Source organism: Centroberyx gerrardi, chromosome 7 (assembly GCF_048128805.1).
Source record: "Centroberyx gerrardi isolate f3 chromosome 7, fCenGer3.hap1.cur.20231027, whole genome shotgun sequence".
Taxonomy (NCBI): domain Eukaryota; kingdom Metazoa; phylum Chordata; class Actinopteri; order Beryciformes; family Berycidae; genus Centroberyx; species Centroberyx gerrardi.
Genome location: NC_136003.1, coordinates 6,619,600 through 6,639,726, shown reverse-complemented (window position 1 = coordinate 6,639,726; position 20,127 = coordinate 6,619,600). Strand labels below are relative to the sequence as shown.

General features: G+C 41.3%; 1 protein-coding gene across 1 annotated transcript in view; it reads left to right on the top strand.

Annotated features, from left to right (window-relative positions):
* The first annotated feature begins 5,528 nt into the window (after positions 1-5,528).
* cpt1a2b (carnitine palmitoyltransferase 1A2b) overlaps positions 5,529-20,127 on the top strand; it is a 59,998-nt gene continuing 45,399 nt past the window's right edge. The window contains exons 1-4 of the mRNA XM_071903461.1: positions 5,529-5,617; positions 11,304-11,446; positions 12,494-12,633; positions 18,039-18,216. Coding sequence (XP_071759562.1) covers positions 11,306-11,446; positions 12,494-12,633; positions 18,039-18,216 — 459 coding nt within the window. The 5' untranslated portion in view covers positions 5,529-5,617; positions 11,304-11,305. The remainder of the gene's footprint in view (positions 5,618-11,303; positions 11,447-12,493; positions 12,634-18,038; positions 18,217-20,127) is intronic.

Below are 20,127 nucleotides of genomic sequence, written 5' to 3'. Positions count from 1 at the left end.
AGGATGTCTTTTGAGTAAGGGCGGAGAACGTTAAAATACAGGATGCTATTGACAAAAGTCTTGATTGTGACCTACAATTGTTCAAGTGGGTTTTACGTATGAATACTCAGCAACCTTAATGAAGCGTCGAAGAGCTGAGGAAAACACGAAGAGAAAGACGGGGAGTTGGATATGAAGCGGCCAAAGACGCCAACACAGCTAGTTGAATATCAAAATACAGACAGACCCCCCCCCCCCCCCCCCCTCTCTCCCTTAGCGTTAACGTCCCACGATTATTTCTGAATAACACTGATAAAGCTATGATACCATATTGCCTTTAACGGAGGAGAACCAGTGGATAGCTCATTAGATTTTAGCCCCATCTTCAAGACACCGCTCACACCGTAGATAGACGGAAACACATGAAAAAACTCCCACCGAAAGAGATTTAGATGATAGGTAGAGACAAAATGGAGGCTAGCTAGCTAGAAGTAAAGGAATGTCATGAGTTGTTTTGACTTGAAGACGTAGATAAAAAACCTGTTGCGTTAACGCAAAGAGGACAATGAAAATCTGTTGGGTTAACGGAAACGGGAATTGGAAACCAGGATGGTTTTAGCTATTAGCTTGTCAGACCCACACTTCAGCAAACGAAAACCCTTCCTATCCTCAATTTTGGCCGACAAGAGGCGCAGAATGACGCTGGGCGACGCCAAAAGCCCCCCAAACAAACACCTCAGCACACTCTCTGTCTTTCCCGAGAGGAGAGACGGAGGGAGGAGAGAGAAAGGCAGGTGGAGAGGAAGAAACAAATGTACTTTTCACAAGAGGGAAAAGAAAAACGGGGAAAAAAACGGACTCGGACGCGTCTAAAGAGAGAAACGTTGTCGTAAAAACTCTGCACATATACTGCCTGGAGGGGGAGAGGCAACGGAAAAATGAAGCCACACAAAACGAATGAAATCCTTTTTTTCATCCCTTCTTTTTTCTCCTGTTCTGGTCTTTCTATGTTGTTTTTTTAATGTTTTGGTGTTTGCCACCAGCAAAACAGAGGACGACGCTAAACTAAGTGAATGTCAAAACCTTTTTTTTTTAAATTATCGTGAGAGCGTGTATTCATTTTATTCCACATATTTATTGAAAAATTATTTATTTATTTATTTATTTGCCATTGAACGGTCGTTCGATCGTTTCATCCATTGTTGTACCGAGTTTACGTTGAACAAGAGGGAAGGAGATGGGAGAAATGCGTTAATGTAACTTTCAAGATGGCTGACGCTCTGGTTGATTGTAGAGTGATGCAAAGCTGAAAGGCAACTCCTCTCCATTTTATTTTATTTTTTTAATGTTCTGGAGACCAATGCTGCAAAAATACCTTCCAGCTTTCTTTTAGGTTCTTCTGTCTACTTTCAAGTTGTTCGTTTGTCATTGTTTGCTACTTTAGATGCTTTCACATTGTAAGACAGAAGTAAAAAAAAAAATACACACGCACACACAGTGAGAGATCTGCTGCTTCTGGAAGGACTTTTTGGGCTAATTTCCTTCGACACTCAGTTATTCAAGCATTCATTCATGTGTTCGTTCATTCATTCATTCATGGAGTCATTCATTGACACTTGAAGCAGAGGAGAGCAGGAGGGGGAGATGCTACGCTGCTGAATGTCTCCTACTCTGCTGGAATGTTACAGAAAAGGGTTCAAACATGTGTGACACACACACACACACACACATAGGCCTTTCAAATCTGAAGCCCTGTGCGAGTCAGTGATTTTTTTTCAGAATGCTAAATTAATGAACAGGCTTCAAAATTGCGATGTCCTGAAAACAGTAACGCATCAAATGTAGTTTCCTGTCATATTCCTTCCCGCTCTCTAAATTTTGCCATCTTTCTTTTCCCTTTTGTGTGATCCCTCTAAAACTCGCGGCCCCCGAAACCACACACACACACACACACACACACTGATACTCACTGAAAGCAGATAACAGCAGGTTTTGCTGTACTATTCCCTCTCTCCTTCTCACACACACACACACACACACACACACACACACACACAGGACAACACCCTCTCTTTTCTCTTGCAAAACAACCCCCTCCCTCCCCCCAACACTCTCACCTAACCATTGAAACCATTATCACTTCCGTAATTCACTTTCAATAGTCTCTTCACACAGTTTACACCTTTTACTGAAACAGCTGAACAAGAATGGAAGGGAACAACATTGATTTGTCATGGTACATTTCTATTTTTGTTTCTGATTTATTTATTTTTTTTTGCAAATTTCGGGGAAGCTGGCTAATAATAAATTCCAGTCTAATGAGGGGCGCACAGGTGTAAATACACCCAAGAAGTTTTGGATATGGTTGTGGGATAGCTGTGGAGTGGTTTAGGGTCTAATTCATCCTGGATGCATTTACACTTTATACAGTCGAGACACATTTTCATGTCAGGTGTAAACGTGGTCTTTTCCTCTTGCGACACTGTCAGCCCTTCTGCCGTTTCCCCTCCCGGTTCCCAAAGCGGGCCCCTCATTTACGGAAGGTCAGAGGTCAGGGCGGGTGTAGCGTTTTACACACACACACACACACACACACACACACACACACACACAGAGGAAAGAGTGTTATGTCATAGAGCTGTTTTTTTTTTCCTTTTTACACGAGGCCAGTGTCAAATTCACCTCACATCCACTTTTAGAAAGACAGGAGAGGAGAGAGGAACGAGGACGGGAGAGAGGGGACAGAAATGAAGAAAGAAATAAAGAAAGACAGAAAGAAAGAGAGAAAGGCTGGTGCACACAGATTCCGCATTCAAATCCATTCACAAACACAGCGGGAGGGAAACTACTCGCTCTCAAAACTCTCCTATTGAAAGAAACCTCGCCCGCCCCTCCCTCCCTCCCTCCATTCTCCTTGCATTTTCTACACCTCCCTCCTCCCCACCCTCTTCTTTGTATCTCTTGAACCCCCCCCCCCCCCCCTCCATGGACTGTATACCTCATCCTCCCTTATATAATCACCCCCACACCCCCCCACACACCTTCCTTGTATACATTTTATACATCGTATACTTCAATCGTATAGACTCCGTGTACGTCTGTATACGCTGTACGCCTGTCTCCATTGTCATCCATTGTATACCGTCCCTATCTATGTATCGCTCACGTATCTTTTATCGACACTTGTATAGTCACCGTACGACTTCTTCTTCTCCTCATCATTGTTGCTCATTCTTCTTCTTCCGGTTATGATTGTCTACGGCTACGATCTCTCGTCTCCCGCCCTCCCATCCCCCCTCCCCCTGACTCCCATGTACCCCCCTCCACCCTTCCACCCCTCCACCCGCACAGTAGAAAAAAGCTAGTTTTTCCTCTTGAGAAATGTTCGAAATTGGAAAAAACTCGAGGGAGGGAGGGAGGGAGGGAGGGAGGGTGGGGGGTCGAGGAAAACAGCAAACATGATAAATGACGACGACGAAGAGAAATGTCTGTAGTATAATTAAAAAAATAAGGAAAAGTGCACTATTATGACGATGATTATTATTGCCTGTGAGAAATACTGACCAATAAACGACAACAGAAATATGTGTATGTGTTTGAGTTCTTACTGTTAATTGATTTACCCTTGTTGATTTGTCAATTTGAATAGTCACAATATATTGTTGAATTTTAACACAAAACACATGTTAATTGTCATATTATACTCATAAAAATGTTCAGTAATTACTTTATCCATTCCATGAACCAGGCCCTAACCAAAACATCACTAAGGACTTTAGGTGTGCGGAATTCAATAGTGAGTTTATAATGACCATTTTTCAATCTCACTATAATAGGGATGGGACGATATATGTCAAAATTCAATATATCGCTATACAAAAATGTGACAATACATATCGTGGGGCAGAAAAATTTATCACGATATATTTTATTAGTAATCACAAATGAGACGGCTTGACCATCACATTTCACAAGCTCTCCATTGCTAGAAAGATTTGTGGCTCAAAATTAACATAAATCTGCACAGTCAGACTTTGTTGTCATTGAACTTTTATTTATTACATTGTGTTGAATTGGTATTGTATTTATTGGTTGTATTGAATCCTGACCCCATATCGCATATCAAATCGTATCGTGAAATAAGCACATCGTCCCATCCGTACACTATAATATTCCTATGGAGATTTATAGTTTTGCTGTGATATTTTTACTGAATCCTCCTAGAATTCATAATAGGAACAACATATCTCTTTTCATAATAGAGATTTTAGGGTTAAAATGGGATGGGTTTCAGTGCTTAAGTGCATGTGTAGCCACAGATTGTAACTAAAAAGGATGAGTAAAGCTTAGGTCTTGGATCTATGTGTCAATTTTTGTTCATTTTTACTTAAACTAGTCTCGTTTTGGAAGTTGGGGTTTGGAGAAGGTAAGTAGGTCAAAGGTGAAATAGGGAAATAAGGATGAGAAATAGGGATGTTTGCAATCATGCTACCCAATAATGTTCAAGCTATGGAAATAGAACAAAAAATGATCCAATGAGGTTGAAGCATGTATCTAGGTACAAAAAATTAATCTATAGATAATTCTCAAAATTATTGTACTGTATGGTGGCCATGATATGTACATGCTGCTCCAGACACTCCCAGCCTGCCATGTGTCAGAGATGGGCGTCTCTCCCTGGCTAACGTCACTGATACTTTTCTGCAGAGAGGAGGGAAAAACAACGAGCTCTCACTCTGCTTCCCCAAAGCACCCAGATTCGCTTTGCATATCTCTGTATATAGCAAGGTAGAAGTTAAAACTAATTTTACATTGTTTTTTTCTTTCAAAAATATAATATAAAAATATAAAAAAACAAACAAACAAAAAAACAGATGTTAGCGATACAAATTGAGTGTTTATTAGCTAATATGCAATGCAGATTTATGACATCATAGCTCAATAAAATTGGACCAAAATGCACATAAGAATAACAAATAAGAAAGTTAATTTCAGGTACACAGAAATAATTTCTAAAGTTCAACATTTGACATATCTAAAATAGTGAGGATCTAGTGTGTATTTGTGATATCATTTTGCCAGACAAGAATATTTAAGTAACATAATTTTTGTGTCTTTTAATTTGTGCTATCATTTTCTATCAACAGTCACCTCCCTGCTGCTTTTTTTTTTTTTTTTAAACCGTTATCTAATTTTGGAACATAACTTTTCATATCTCCCTGTCACCAGAATCAACTCAGTGTATTGCCGTTAATGGAAAAATTGTGAGATAAAGCCTACTGTTGCAAATAATATTAAAAACATCTAAAGTTAATTTTGACCAAATTACATCCAAGGCTGAAAGTAATGTGAGCATCCAGTGCTATGATTTACATACAACAGGACAGCGCGTGCGTGAAGGCTAACGCCCACTTTTGCAGAGCGGAACTTTGGGCGTTTTTTCTTAGCCACTGAGTGATTCATCCTCGCAAACATAAACGATCTTCGCTCTCCCGCCGTGATTGCCTTGTTTCTCGAGGCACTGCCCACTCACTGTGCACTCTGTTGTGCAGGATTGTTAGGAAGGGAGGGGTAAAAACAGACGTTTCGGTCCTCTCTGAACCTTCTCGCCGAGAAAACTCCTCCAAACACAATTCAGGTAATTTTTTTTAATCGACTCTCGCCGGGCTCTTGCTTGTATTTTGCTCGGTTTTGTGTATCTCCAGTCCTTTTTCTGTCGGCTTTTGTGCGTTGGGAGATGGGTGGGAGATGCTGAACGCATGAATGGACCACTGTGTTGAATGTAGAGGCTATATTATACAGTACTACACATGGGTTATCACACTTTCCTTTAACGCAAATATTTCTGTGTGTTAAATGCTGGTTTGTTTTGGTTGTCGTTGCTGCTGTGGGTGTTGCTTTCCATCCAGAGAGGGAGGGCGGAGGTGAGGGGGTGAAAGTGATGGATACCAACCTAGTTGCATCACTGGATTATTGGCTTAAACGAACTGGCTGTGGCAACCAGATTCAAACCATTAAACTTTGGCTATTAAATAAATTATGAGTTCCTTTTTATCTTGCTAACTGATATGCAAGCCTAGACAGGGTGAGAAATAGCCTAAACGTGCTCGAGGAGGCTGTACAAATATCACAGCAAGTAAATTTCAAATGCTAATATCGGCTCTTGAGATAATATAGAAGATAAAATACTATTAAGTATGAGTACTATAAACTAATTGACTACCACAGACATATTATAGGCTATTTTCTTCGTCCTCTGTTAAAACCAGAGCCAAAGTTTGTATAATGTAATCCTTACTAGTGCGGACGCTTATCTTTAATTAGAGCCTGCATAAAGCATTACACGTTACACTATAATGTGTGGGAGGTTGTGGGTGTGTATGTGTGTATCCATGCGCGCGCGTTCGGTTTCTTCCCGCGTCTGCGCACTATTCATGAATGAATGAAGGTTTGTGCAACAGCCAGTTTTCTTCCCGGCATGCCTCTCCGCTCTCCGTGAGGTCAGACGGGTCCAACCTGCCGTGCGGCATTTTCAAAACCCTTTAGAAAACCAAACGCCCATTTATAGCTGAGTGGGGTTCTCCTCATAACTTGTCTGTCTTGTTTTCAAAAGTAAATGGACTTCTAAAGCTGCACAGGTAGGAGAGAGAGAGAGAGAGAGAGAGAGAGAGAGAGAGAGAGAGAGAGAGAGAGAGAGAGAGAGAGAGAGAGAGAGAGAGAGAGAGATACTTGTGTCCAAATGTAGGTTACTGTGACACAGTAAACTGTCTTTAGTACTGTACTGGTTGCTCTACCATGAACTAAACTATAACAGCCAATCATAAATTAGTCAGCTTGTCAGTCAACCATACAGCTATAGCTTTTGTATTATGTGTACTGATGTAACAATACATACAGTACATACATACTTACTTTCAGGGATGTAGCTGCATACTGTACATACTGTACATACACAGTAACAATGAATACAAAAAAGTCTAAGTAATACAAAAAGTTGTCTCGACAGAAAGTTGACAAAAAACTGGAATGCATTTTTGAAATCTTGAGTAATGCTTTCTACGTAGCAGTTCATTTTCCAGTGAGGACATACAGTGTTTTGGAATGGAACCCTTCCCATATAAAAGTAGTAGAGTCACTAACTACATTGTTGGATGTGAACACCGGCTGACTTGCTGCTGTCATTAAAAATGGCCGCCTCTGGTGAGGGAGTCAGGCTTGGTGTCCACACAGCATGGAAGACTGCGACGCACCACAATAGTCCCTCTCTCCCTGCTCTCAATACCTCGTTTGTTTGTGTTTGTGTGTGTGTGTGTGTGTGTGTGTGTTGTGTGTCTTGCACTTGCACACAAGACCTTTTTTTGAGGACATTTTTGCGAAGTGAGGTTGTTTTGGCCGGTCCTCACTTCTAGAAGGGGCTAGTTTCAGATTAGGACTTGGGTTTAGGGTTAAGATTAGAATAAAGGGGTTTAGATTAGGGTAAGAGTTATGGTTCAGCATGTAGCGGAGAGGTTAAGGTCAGGGAATGAATGAAATCAATGGAAGATCCTTATAAGGATACAAGTACAAGTGTGTGTGTGTCCATCATAGCTATCATAGCAAGCGTCAGCAACTGCACAAACTGTGAACTAGTTTGCATGCCCACTCTTTTCCTCCTCCCCTCATTCTCTCTCTCTCTCTCTCTCTCTGTCACTCCTCTCTCTCTCACTCACTCACTCTCACACATACACACACACACACACACACACACACCAAGTGACAGTGAAATGGCCGTAGGAAGCAAGTGACAGACAGAGTGAAGGGAGAAATATGCACCAATCAATCGCTCGGCTGGACAGAGAAAAGGGGAAGAGACAGAGGTCGGCAGACTCGGCACACAGTTAACCTTTATGCAACACACACACACACACACCAGGAGTAAAGCTAACTGCCACAAATTAACACTGTTGTGTGACAATTCCCATCATTCCAGCAGAGGGGCAGGATGTGTGCAGAGATACACACACACACACACACACACTTGCACACAACCATACAGGGATTATATGTTGACCTACTTTCCATCATGTCATGTGTGTGTGTGTAACTGAACAGTTGTCATGCACCATGTGCCACACTTCCCCATTCATATGACTGTGCATAACTCTTCATCTTAACAGCATAGAATTTCCAGTGTCTTCTCCTGTCATTTTCTGTCTCTGTCTCTCTCTCTCACTCATTCACTCGTTCACACACACACACACACACACACACACACACACCTAGCTAACCGCCAGTTTCTAGAGAGTTCTGTGATCATTGTGGAATGTGTGTGATGGTTTCTGTTTATAGCAGCCTTACACTACATAGGGAAGCAGCCACATCAGGAAGATAACGCATTGCCGTCTGGTGTTCAAGGCTGAATGTGAACGGTCTAGGCCAAAGTTTAAATTTACTAATAAACTTTAAATTAAACGCAATCCAGGACCCAAACGAGAAACCTAGAGATAAAACAAGATTGTCATCTTTCACAAGGAAGAAAACAAACACTTAATATCCTCCATATATATATATATGATCCACAACACTTTTCTAGCCATTTCTTTTCTTTTCTTGCATCTAGACTTTGGCAAATTTTGTCTCTGGCCCTGAGACCCAGGCTGGCTACAAGATAATCTATCATGTGGAGAGCCATCAGTAAGGCTATGACCTGTTTTAGGTCATAACCCTTAGTTTAAGAAACTATTATGTCAGGTCTGACACAACTGTGCCTCGGATGTTAGTCATGCAATTTACTTTCTAAGCATTTTTCAAATGGCTGAGGTCAGAAGAGATATGAGGAATCTGTATCCGTATATCTGTATAAGTATGCACTAATGGGTTACTTTACCACAGGGCAAAGCCAAGCTATCAGGAAGTTGATGTGTAGATGTTATCAACCGCACAGACAGAAGTTTCCATTTCCTAAAGCTACGAGTTCGAAGAGTTCACGCATTCAGACTTGTTTGAAGGCGTCACTTAACACACATGCACTTCGGTTAGTTATTTGTGATTTTTGGTTTTATTTGAACTGAATATATCATTTGTTACACTTGACGACAGATAGGCTATTTTCTTGTTGGTGACGTCAGAAATTGGGGTCAATCAGCAAAACCTGCGTTCCCAAGTAGTATGTATGACCTAAAAGCTGATGTAGCTGCAGTCTATCCCATAGCACATGAATGCGGCATAACCTGTCTCTAATTTGGCACACTTCTTTACTTGTAATTGTGCCATCTCTGCAGCTGCCATGGTGCCCTAGTTTGTATGTTTTACTTAATTCACTGTCTGTTTTTTTGCCGTTTTTGTGGTCATTGATTTTATTCTGCAGTTATTAGAAAGTATTATATGATTAGAAAATATTAAATTGTTAAATGCTTAAACCGTAAGTATGCTGAGGATATCACAGCTGAGTTTCTACTAAGCATGGAGTATACAGGTATGCTAGTTCAGTCTCAACCTTTTCGGCCCTTGACCCCTAAAGATGAAGCGATTACTTTCCCTTTTATTTATCTAGGGAAAGAGTACTGAGCACTGCTTCTCACTCACCCAGTTACACACAATGAAACCTGAAGGTTGGGTGCACCCTTCACCCAACCATTGAGCACCTCAACTGTTGTTACTTAAGGAGAGAGTTTGTCATTCACTTTCCCTACCCAGCTTTTTCTCAGCTGGCCAGGGATTCGCCCTGCCAGTCACAAGCCGCTTAGCAGGTTATTTCACTTGCTTTGTTAGTGGAAGACTGCAGGCTGAATTATGGTCTTTAGATTAGAGGCAGAGTAATACAGTATATTTCTACTATAGAATTTTTTTTTCATGTTGTGACCCTAAGCAACCCTCTGCGTAGTAGATTTGAGATCCACTCTATTAAGCCTCTAACAGACAGCTATTCTGCTGCGCTGATTGAGATAGGGATACGTTTGTTAAGTTTATTGGAAGCTACTTTAAGGCAACCTAGCATGTCAGTGGCCCCAAATGGCAACGAAAGCTAACTGGTTGAATTTTGGACATTTATCACATCTGTAGGGAAACAAGGAACCATGCAAATCTGAATGGCTGTTGATGGCTTATAACCAGAGTTTCCCTGATCACTCAGCTCTATAAGAAATAAATGGACGGCCGGTGACTTGTTGATCATGTTTAACTGTCTGAACACACAGTTAAGCTGATAACACAGGCGTGTATTTACATAAAAATCTTGCCTAGTGCAGCTTCAAACAAGAACAGAGCATGTCCTGGTCCGGTGGTTTACCTCTTGTTGCCATTCTGTTATTCGTTTTATCTGCTTTCCAATTAGTGAACCAATAGACTTGCATTCTCCATGATGTGCCATGATGACGACAGAAGTGTTGAATTATTCAGAATGCTAGACAGCCATTGACCGGTAGCTAAACAGCAGGTCGCTCAGGCAAAGCACTCCATGTCAAACACAGGCAGCACCGTGTTCCCTGTGCTGAACTGCCTGTGATAGCACTGCTCTTTTCACAGTAACATTTATCGACCCTGAATTTCCATTTGTTTGAGCATGATCTCTGCACAGCGTATAGACTTCTCTAGTGTAAGAATCAGCATTGCTTTATTTGCCGAGCACAGTAAATGTACAGGAATTTGTCACGGTGACCTCGATGAACCTATTGACAATTCACACTGTGAAATAAGAACATATTGACACATAGTATTTACAGACTATAGAACGTTGAATTATTTTGTTCAAATGACTAGATGAGTTAAAAATGACTAAAATGATCCAGCTTTGTTTTTCATATTACCTACACTGTACAATAGACAGTGGACTCTACATAGAAAAGCGTACTATGTCTATGTGCAGAATGGTTATTCCTCAGTGCTTTTGGTGCTGCAGCAGGCGTCAGTGGAACAACAACATTCCACCGAATCATTAAATTACTGAATTATTGTCACACAGAGCGTTCACACAAGCAGGCCAGCAAACACACTGAGCTGCTGGCTTATAAATGCAGATGTAATACACTGAACATTGTACTGTGTCATGAAGTTAACTGTAAATCCCATTTATAATGTTATATGTTTTAATTACAACAATTTAGAATCATTATCATCTGGATTTTGGGGTCAGGGGGTCGTAAATAATTTTGAAATATTAATATATGAATTTATTGATTGTTCTTTGTGATGGATGCCATTTTTCTTGTGAGGTAATGAACATTTTCAGGCTGTAGAGTAAAACGTGATTGCTAGTCTGAACCCTAACAGATTTATATTAAAACCAGAGATGACGCTGTTGTTTACACTTGACTTTACATGTTCTTCATTTGTTTGTGTTTCCATAGCGATGGCGGAGGCCCACCAGGCGGTGGCGTTCCAGTTCACCATAACGCCGGAGGGCATTGACCTGCAGCTGTCCTACCAGGCCCTCAACCAGATCTACCTGTCTGGAGTGCGATCCTGGAAGAAACGCGTCAGCCGCATGAGGGTAAGGCTGATGGGAGACCGGCGTGTGTGTGTGTGTGTGTGCGTGTGTTCTACCATCTCCTCACATTTTACCTTTTACATTTTGGGCATTTTGTTCACGTTCTTTCCCAGTCAGTGATGTCGAGATGACTCAACTTTGCATCAAGTCAACCACTTACAGGTTTTGAAGCCTGTTTATTGCATAGTTTTTGCAAGTGAGGAACAGGCAGGGCTGAGCCTTCCTGTACAGTGAGGGGAGGTGTGAGTTATGCTTAGTCATGGCCATGATGAAATCAAAATTCACCCTAAAACACTTTTACACTGTTAAAAAGCAGTTATTGGTGATGTAGCTTGCATTTCTGGGTCCATTTTGTTGTTTGGTGATGTATCTTTATTATTCCTGAGGATAACTGGCCAAGTGTAGACAATGTGACGTCACGCTGAGATATTCCAATGCAGCTACAATGTGAAAAATACCAGTGAAAAATTGGTATTTTCACTGGTATCGACATATCTTAGCCATTATTTGGGTTTCTAATAATTGGGACGTTGACCTGTTTTCTGGACCTTTATAGAAGAATGGTTATTTGAAGAGTTAGGGGTTAGTTTGTTGTCTGGAATCAGGGTCAGTTCACTCTTGAAAGAAACAAGTAAAGGTTCAGAATGGGAGGTGTGTGTGTGTGTGTGTGTGTGTGTGTGTGTGTGTGTGTGTGTGTGTGTGTGTGTGTGTGTGTGTGTGTGTGTGTGTGTGTGTGTGTGTGTATATGATCTGTTGCAGGAGGTATGTGAAGGCTCTGTGTGCAGGAAGGGGGTGTTTGCAGAAGGAATTCCCATCTGTATTGGTTGGCAATAATGAGCCTTCCCTAACATGTACTGACATGTAGTGTTCCCTCTTCTGGGGTGACAGAAGACGCAGCTGTGATTATCTGTGTGTGTGTGTGTGTGCGCAGGTGTGTGTCTTTAGCTGTATTATTCTGTAAGATGTTTTTCTAATAAGAGTACCACACATTCCTTTCTGTTTTACTAATCACAGTGCTCGTTTCTTCTTCTTCTTCTTCTGTGGTAACAGAACAGGGTGATTAAGGGCGTGTACCCCGCCAGCCCCTCCTCCTGGCTCTTTGTCGTCATAGCGATCCTGGCCACCATGTACATGCGCTCGGATCCCAGCATGGGGCTCATTGCCAAGATACAGCAACACCTGCCACTAAGGTACACACACACACACACACACACACACACACCTTAATCCCCAAGAGAAAGTGGCATGTACCTCAGAAGTGCACACACACACGTTTCTAAGGACCAGGAATATTTGTTATTACCATTAGATGGGTGCTGTGACTTACAGCTAGATGAACTTGTAAAATGTTTTGTCTCTAAGCTGGGCTTCAAGGCTAAGATACAGCAACATTATCTGTTGTCATGTGAAAACCTTGCAACGCCAAATTTGGTGATTGTTTTAACTACAATTGACAGATTACATGCTCCTCTTCCAATTCTGCAACCATTGGCCTTTTGAAATCTTTTAAAAATTTCAGAAATTCATGGCGGTCAAGCTAAAAGCAAGGCAGTTTTTCTTAGTTCCTGAAAAATTGACATTTTGGAGATACAAGGTTTTCACCCGACAAGGACAATTTGCTTCTCCGACATGCAAATGCTACTCAGGTGATGGACGGACGTTTAGATGGAGATGAGGAAAGAGGGTTAGATGGATGGATGAAGGGAAGGGAAAGGAAGGGGTGGGGGTGGGGTCACCTCAGACCAGCTATTCTTAGTTTGAATGTTTAAACCATATTGTTGCTCTTGTCAAGTGCAGACCCACAGAGTAGAACTGCAACCCCTTTTCTTTTGCCCTGTCCAGACCCGCCATTTGAGAAACACCAGACAGCTAGTTCAGTTCACAGTTCACAGTCTTGCTGTTCTTTCTGTTGCAATGCTTTGAAGTTTGATTCAACCTTAAAATAAATGCCACTGTATAAAAAGTCAATAATTGTGAATCCCATTATCACAAGCAGCTTATCTAAGACTTGACAAGTCCGATGAGGGTAGAAGAGGTTGTATTGAGATAGTGTGAGATAAGGCATAGCTTGAAGGGATGAGGTGTCAGTGTTTGATGGAAGATAGAGTGACTGTTGTGTCAGGCTGCACAGAGGCCTGTACTGGTATAAGATATCACACCAGTATCAGGTTAAACAGGGCAGAGCTGTCAGAGAATCTCCTTCACACTAAAATCTGATACCAAGAGCCATGTGGGCCATATCAGAAATCAAAGCAAAGTGCTCTGACTTATTTGTTGCTCGCCTTTTTTACACATGAAAGGATGTTTCAAACTGCCTAAGTGGTCATGGGTCAATAATAATAATGAAAAACATAGCTGTGTCATTTTAGTCATTTTTAACTTACGTAGTCATTTTAACAAAATAATTCAACATGAAAATGATTTCCCATCATTGTTGACACATTCTTGCATTCTCTCTGTGACGCTGTTACACCCCGTTTTGCTTCTGATTCGGTATGCGTCTGAATTAAATTAAATTAAAATGCATACCTTTTTTTGAAACACCCTGTACTTTGCTTTTATATGTACTATAATTTTGTAACATACATGAAATAATCATCAAAACCAGCTTTCAATAGTTAACTTGGATGTTCATGTTCCAGCTGCATCAAATACACCAAGCACAAAATCAGCTAAAAAAAACTTTTAATCAAACTCAAAATGACATATTCTTTTTGAAACTTTAAATATTTTTGTCATTTCAAGAAAAAAGAGCGAAAAAGCAGAGATTTTCATTATATACATACCATTTTGTAAATAATTCATCAAAACCCAAAAATTTTACAAACCCCTCTTGAAATTACAAACTGTTTATTTATTCATCAGCAGAAATATAGGAAGGAATCTTTATAGGTTTACAGACCTGAAGTATGATTTTCAGTTTCTTTCATGTTAAATACAGTATTCTGAATTGGTACCTAGTCTGCAGTCCTGACCCTGGTGGGAAGATTATTATTAGATCCAAACTTACAGAACTCCATATATTATAATGCTGATGTGTCATTGTGGATCACAGTAGGTGTGGTGCCACTTGACCTCTCACCTACTTTCCTACCACAATATGTTTGATGCAATGACTGTGGCTTAGAATCCCTACAGACATAGCTGATTCACTGTCACACACACACACACACACACACACACACACACACACACACACACACACACACACACACCCTCCTCCTGACCTATTCCACCCTGATAATATTCATTCTGAAATGACTAATTGCAAATACATTTTTTCATGGCATGTCATGCTGTGTTTGTCATATCATATCATATCATACCGGTATATCATATATTATGTCATGTCAAATCATGTCATGTCATGCCATATTCTATTATGTCATATCACATTATGTCATGTATCACATACCTTATATTGTTGTATATACGTAATATATGATATGACATGATATATATGTGACATGATATGACTATCTGGCATGATATAACAACTATACCGGTCCAATGCTGACCGGTCCGTCAGAGATTGATGTTCCCCCGGTCCTAGTCCCTACCACAATGGTTCCACCTCGTACACCGATACACTTTTTACCAGGCTCGGACCATCTAATGAGATTTTCAACATCCCTGTCAGGATTAGCAATAGACAGCCGCAGGTAAATATTATGGTCCAGGATAATATTGTTGATATTAAGCGACCGCTTACACCTGATGCGAGACTGCGCATCCGTAGCAGAGGAGTGAATCTCCTAAACATTCGGCCACTGGAATACGCTCAACAGTCACGGCAACCGGCCGTTTGCCTTAAGGCGAAAATGGCCCTGATTAACGCTAGGTCTGTGTCTAATAAGACATCCATTTTAAATGACTTTTTTACCTCCCGTGATTTGGATTTTCTATTTTTAACAGAGACATGGACTGGTGATGGTGAGTCAAACATTTTTGGTGAACTGTGTCCAGCAAACTGTTCCTTCATTAGTACCCCTAGGTGTGTTGACAGAGGGGGCGGAGTGGCTACGGTTTTCAAGAATCGGTTTAAATTACAGACACTTTCTTTCAGGAGCTATTCTACATTTGAATCACAGACTGTAAAAATAGAATCTGTGACTAACCCTCTAGTCTGTGTTTTGGTCTATAGGCCTCCCAAGCCGGTTATGGACTTTATAACAGAATTCTCTGACTTCCTATCTCATATTGTTCCATTGCATGATAGACTGTTGATCTTGGGTGATTTTAATATTCACGTATGTTGTCCAGGTAAACCCATGGCAAATGATTTCACACATGTCTTGGATTCTTTTGGCCTTCTTCAGCATATAAATAAGGCTACCCATGTACTAGGGCATACTCTTGATCTTATTATGTCTTATGGGTTTTCTATTGACAATATTAATATCGAGGATGCATGTTTTTCTGATCACCTGCCTATTGTATTCGATGCCACCTTAACTAGTCCTTTGTGCACTGTCAAAGCCCCTGGTTACTATTCCCGTTACATAAATTCTCTCACTACAAATCAGTTTGCTGAAGCCTATCAAAGAAATGCCATTGCAACATCTATTTCTTCTGCTGCTGAGCTTCTTTCGAACCCAGATAAATTAATTTCCCTCTTCCATTCCTCCTGCTCAGATATCCTGGACTCTGTAGCCCCCCTTAAACACAGACACCCTAAATTTAAATCCCACCAGTGGTTGGACGATTCAACCCGTTCTCTTAGACAGGCCTGTCGGAAAGCTGAGCGGAGATGGAAAAAAGATCACCTCTCAGTTTCATTTGAAATATTCAAAAACTGTTCCAAACAGCAGCCAAAAAAGCCAGGGCTAAATATTTCTCTGAGATAATCAGTAAATATTCTCACAGACCTAAAATTCTGTTCAGCACTATAAATTCTGTCCTCAATCCCCGTATCTCTCACGATGTTGAAGCATCCATGGACATCTGTGAGAATTTTTTGAGGTTTTTCACGAAAAAAATTGAAAACATTCAATCACTGTTCCCTCCCCCTCTCTCGGACACCCCGCCCCAAAGCGTAGAGGGCTCGCCTACCTTTAATCATTTTCAACCGGTTTCCTTGTCTGAGTTGAGGAACATAGTCATGCACATGAAACCCACTACCTCCCCCCATGATGTTGTGCCCTCCCATATCATAAAAGATACTTTTGATATAATTGGACCTAGCATCCAAGTTATTATTAATTCTTGCTTAGCCTCTGGCACTGTCCCCGCATGTTTTAAACACGCAGTTGTCCAGCCTCTGCTCAAAAATCTCATCTCTAAATTGCCATTTGTCTCAAAAATAATGGAGAAAATTGTCTTGTCACAACTACAACCTTTCCTGAATACCAACGAGATCCTTGATCCATTTCAATCAGGGTTCAAAGCCCTCCACAGCACTGAAACAGCTCTGTTAAAAGTGACAAATGATCTGTTACTCTCTGTTGACTCTGGGGAAAATGCCATCCTGGTTTTACTAGATCTTAGTGCTGCCTTCGATACCGTGGATCATGACATCCTTTTGACACATCTCGAACAGTGGGTTGGTATTAAGGGTACAGCACTAAACTGGTTTAAATCCTATCTTAAACATAGGACATTCTCAGTGGCTATAGGTCAGTTTTCCTCTTCCTCTGCCCCTGTCACCTATGGGGTCCCTCAGGGATCCATCCTGGGGCCAGTTCTATTTTGTCTGTACATGCTCCCTCTTGGAAACATTATTAGGAAGTATAACATCTCCTGTCACTTTTATGCTGATGATTCACAGCTGTACCTCCCACTAAAATCTAGGGATTCCCTACAGCCTCTCTGTTCTTTGTACAGCACTTTGGTCAGCTCAAGCTGTGTTTAAATGTGCTCTAGAAATAAACTTTACTTACTTACTTACTATAACTTCAAATTCTCTTATCGTTCTCATTTGTATATATTGCTTATGTGTTGATCTTTTTTTAAAAATACATTTTCTTATCGTTTATTATACTTTTCTTTATATTTGTCTCAGTGTGTTCTACTGCTGTTACTTTGCATACCCTCAAAATGCTGTAATTCATATTTGTCATACTTTCTTTTGTATGACTCTGAGTGTCATCGCAGATGCACTTCTTCTTTGGACCAACAGATATTGCTGTGGCACCTCCATGGTGTTTGCTGCTGTGTAGGATCTTACAGTGAAATGTTGAAATGAGCTGCAGATGTAACCATGATGTGATTTTCTTTTTAGTTTTATTAGGATTTCAGTTGTTTTGGATACAAATCCCATTCATTTCCAATTATAGATTACTGTCTTCCTGCTATTTTTGTCCTCCTGTTCTCATCACTGTGTACGGCATCTGTCAACTGTTCTCTGCTGGATCTAATGGAACACAACTTGGGACAGATTTTCTCTCTTTTTTGTAATCTGTTTTACAGGGTATGCACAGGTCAAAAGTTTTTTAAAAGTCTTTCTTTATTTCTTTATTTTGTTTTTTAAAGTTGTCTTCAATCCAATTTCAGGTAGCCTTAAGAAGGTCTTTAAAAGTATTGAATCTGGCTTTCTGAACCCTGTTGTATATTCCCTCCCTCTCTCTCTCCCACTCCTCTCTTCCCCCCTCCCCAGCCTCCACGTCTCCCTCAGTGCCCAGGGTCAGACCATGGTGTCGGCGCTGGTCTTCAGCACGCTGCTGTGGCTCTCTCTCATTCTGACGCTCAGGTTCTGCCTCAAGCTGCTCCTCTCCTACCACCAGTGGATGTTCGAGCAGCACGGCCGGGTGTCCACCACCACCAAAGTCTGGGTGGTAAGGCGTGCTTTTACTAGATATCACGGCTCCCTCCTGTGGCCGCTTTGCAGAGGCTGTGTTGGATCCCCCCTTTTTAAAGGTGCTATGTGTAGCATTTTAACATTAACAAATCATTACTACATTACTTTAAGACATTAGTATAAACAAATGAGACCATCGCCTAGAAGATTGGCAGCCTCTACCGGCCTCTACACTGCATTTTACATTGTGAGTTGGATTTGATGGGAAATCTGCTGGATTGCTTTACAGCACAATACGGGAACTGTTTACTTCGCAAGCAATACACAGCTTTATTCCAGTTCCACTATTCTAAACGCATAGTTGCATATGCATGCATTGCATGTAGAATGCAAATTGGCTGTTATCAGCTCTTCTTCTTCTTGCTCTTCAAAACAAGCAGGGAAGCGGACAAGTGTGGTCTTAATTTTGATAAACGCAAAATGCTACACGTAGCACCGATAAGTGTTTGGTTTACCTTTGGGGATGCAATTTGGCCTTGGAAGCGGTCAGGTCAGTTGTGGAAAATGTTCTTGTTGTGGGTAGTAACCGAGGGTGATTTGAGGAAGAGTAAAACCAGTTATACAGTATAGTAGTTATACTTGTTATTATCTTATCAAATAGGACAGTGTTGCAAGTTTTTATATACCTGAGGCTTCTGTTAATTTTCGCAGGTTTTACTCCACATCAGCACTAAAAAATGTCACAAATCTCTCTCTCTCTCTCTCTCTGTCTCTCTGGATGAGTGTGTGATTCATCCACTCAGTCACTTCATAGTTTATTTAATGGAAGAGTTTTCCTCTTGTTTTATGAATGTCCTGCCCTCGTGTGTAGTGCTGTTTAGATTAATCTTTTGTAGTATTCAATTTCAGTGACACTAAATCACAGTATTAAATTTCATCTAATCTCTCTCTCTCGCTTTCTCTCGCACTCTCTCTCTCTCTCTCTCTCTCTCTCTCTCTCTCTCTCTCTCTCTCTCTCTCTCTCTCACTTTTAATGTGTCTAGAGAGATTGCCAGATCTATTACATCCATAGAGACAGATATTGTGGCACTCCAAGCTCTTAATGGAGCCAGAGGTTTCAAACCCTCTCTGAAATGGATGCTCCAACCAGATATTTCTTTAGCCTGGAAAAGAAAAGTGGCCAGAGCAGGATCATACATAGTCTTCGTTCAGTCACTGGTCAAGAGCTTACTAACTCCGCTGACATCCGGAGAAGGGCTGTGGATTTCTATTCTGAACTCTATGCGTGTGAGCTTGGAAAGGTGGATGAGGTGGATGAGGTGGCACAACAGTTCTATGAGGGCCTACCGCAGGTGTCTGGGGAGGCTAACAGAGAGCTGGAGCGCCCGCTGGCTCTGATGGAACTCTATACCGCACTGCAGGGGATGGCAAATGGCCGTGCACCTGGTATAGATGGCCTGCCTGTGGATTTCTTCAAGGCTTTCTGGGGAGTGTTGGGTGGTGATCTCCTGGCAGTGTTCAATAACAGTCTGGCTGGTGGGTTATTGCCAGTGAGCTGCAGGCGTGCAGTCCTCACCCTACTGCCGAAGAAGGGAGACTTGCAGGACATTAAGAACTGGAGACCAGTGGCTCTGTTGTGCATAGATTATAAGATCTTGTCTAAAGTGCTGGCTATCAGGCTAAGGAAGGTGATGGAGCAGACCATACATACGGACCAGTCCTATTGTGTCCCCGGCAGGTCAATTATGGATAATATATCTTTAATTTGTGATGTCATGGATGGCATAAATACTGGATTTATATCTATTGACCAGGAGAAGGCCTTTGACCGGGTTGAACACCGATACCTGTGGCAGACAATGGAGGCATTTGGTGTCAGCCCTGGTTATGTGGCCATGATCAAGGCGCTGTATGGGGGCATTGAAAGTGTACTGAAGGTACTGTTTTG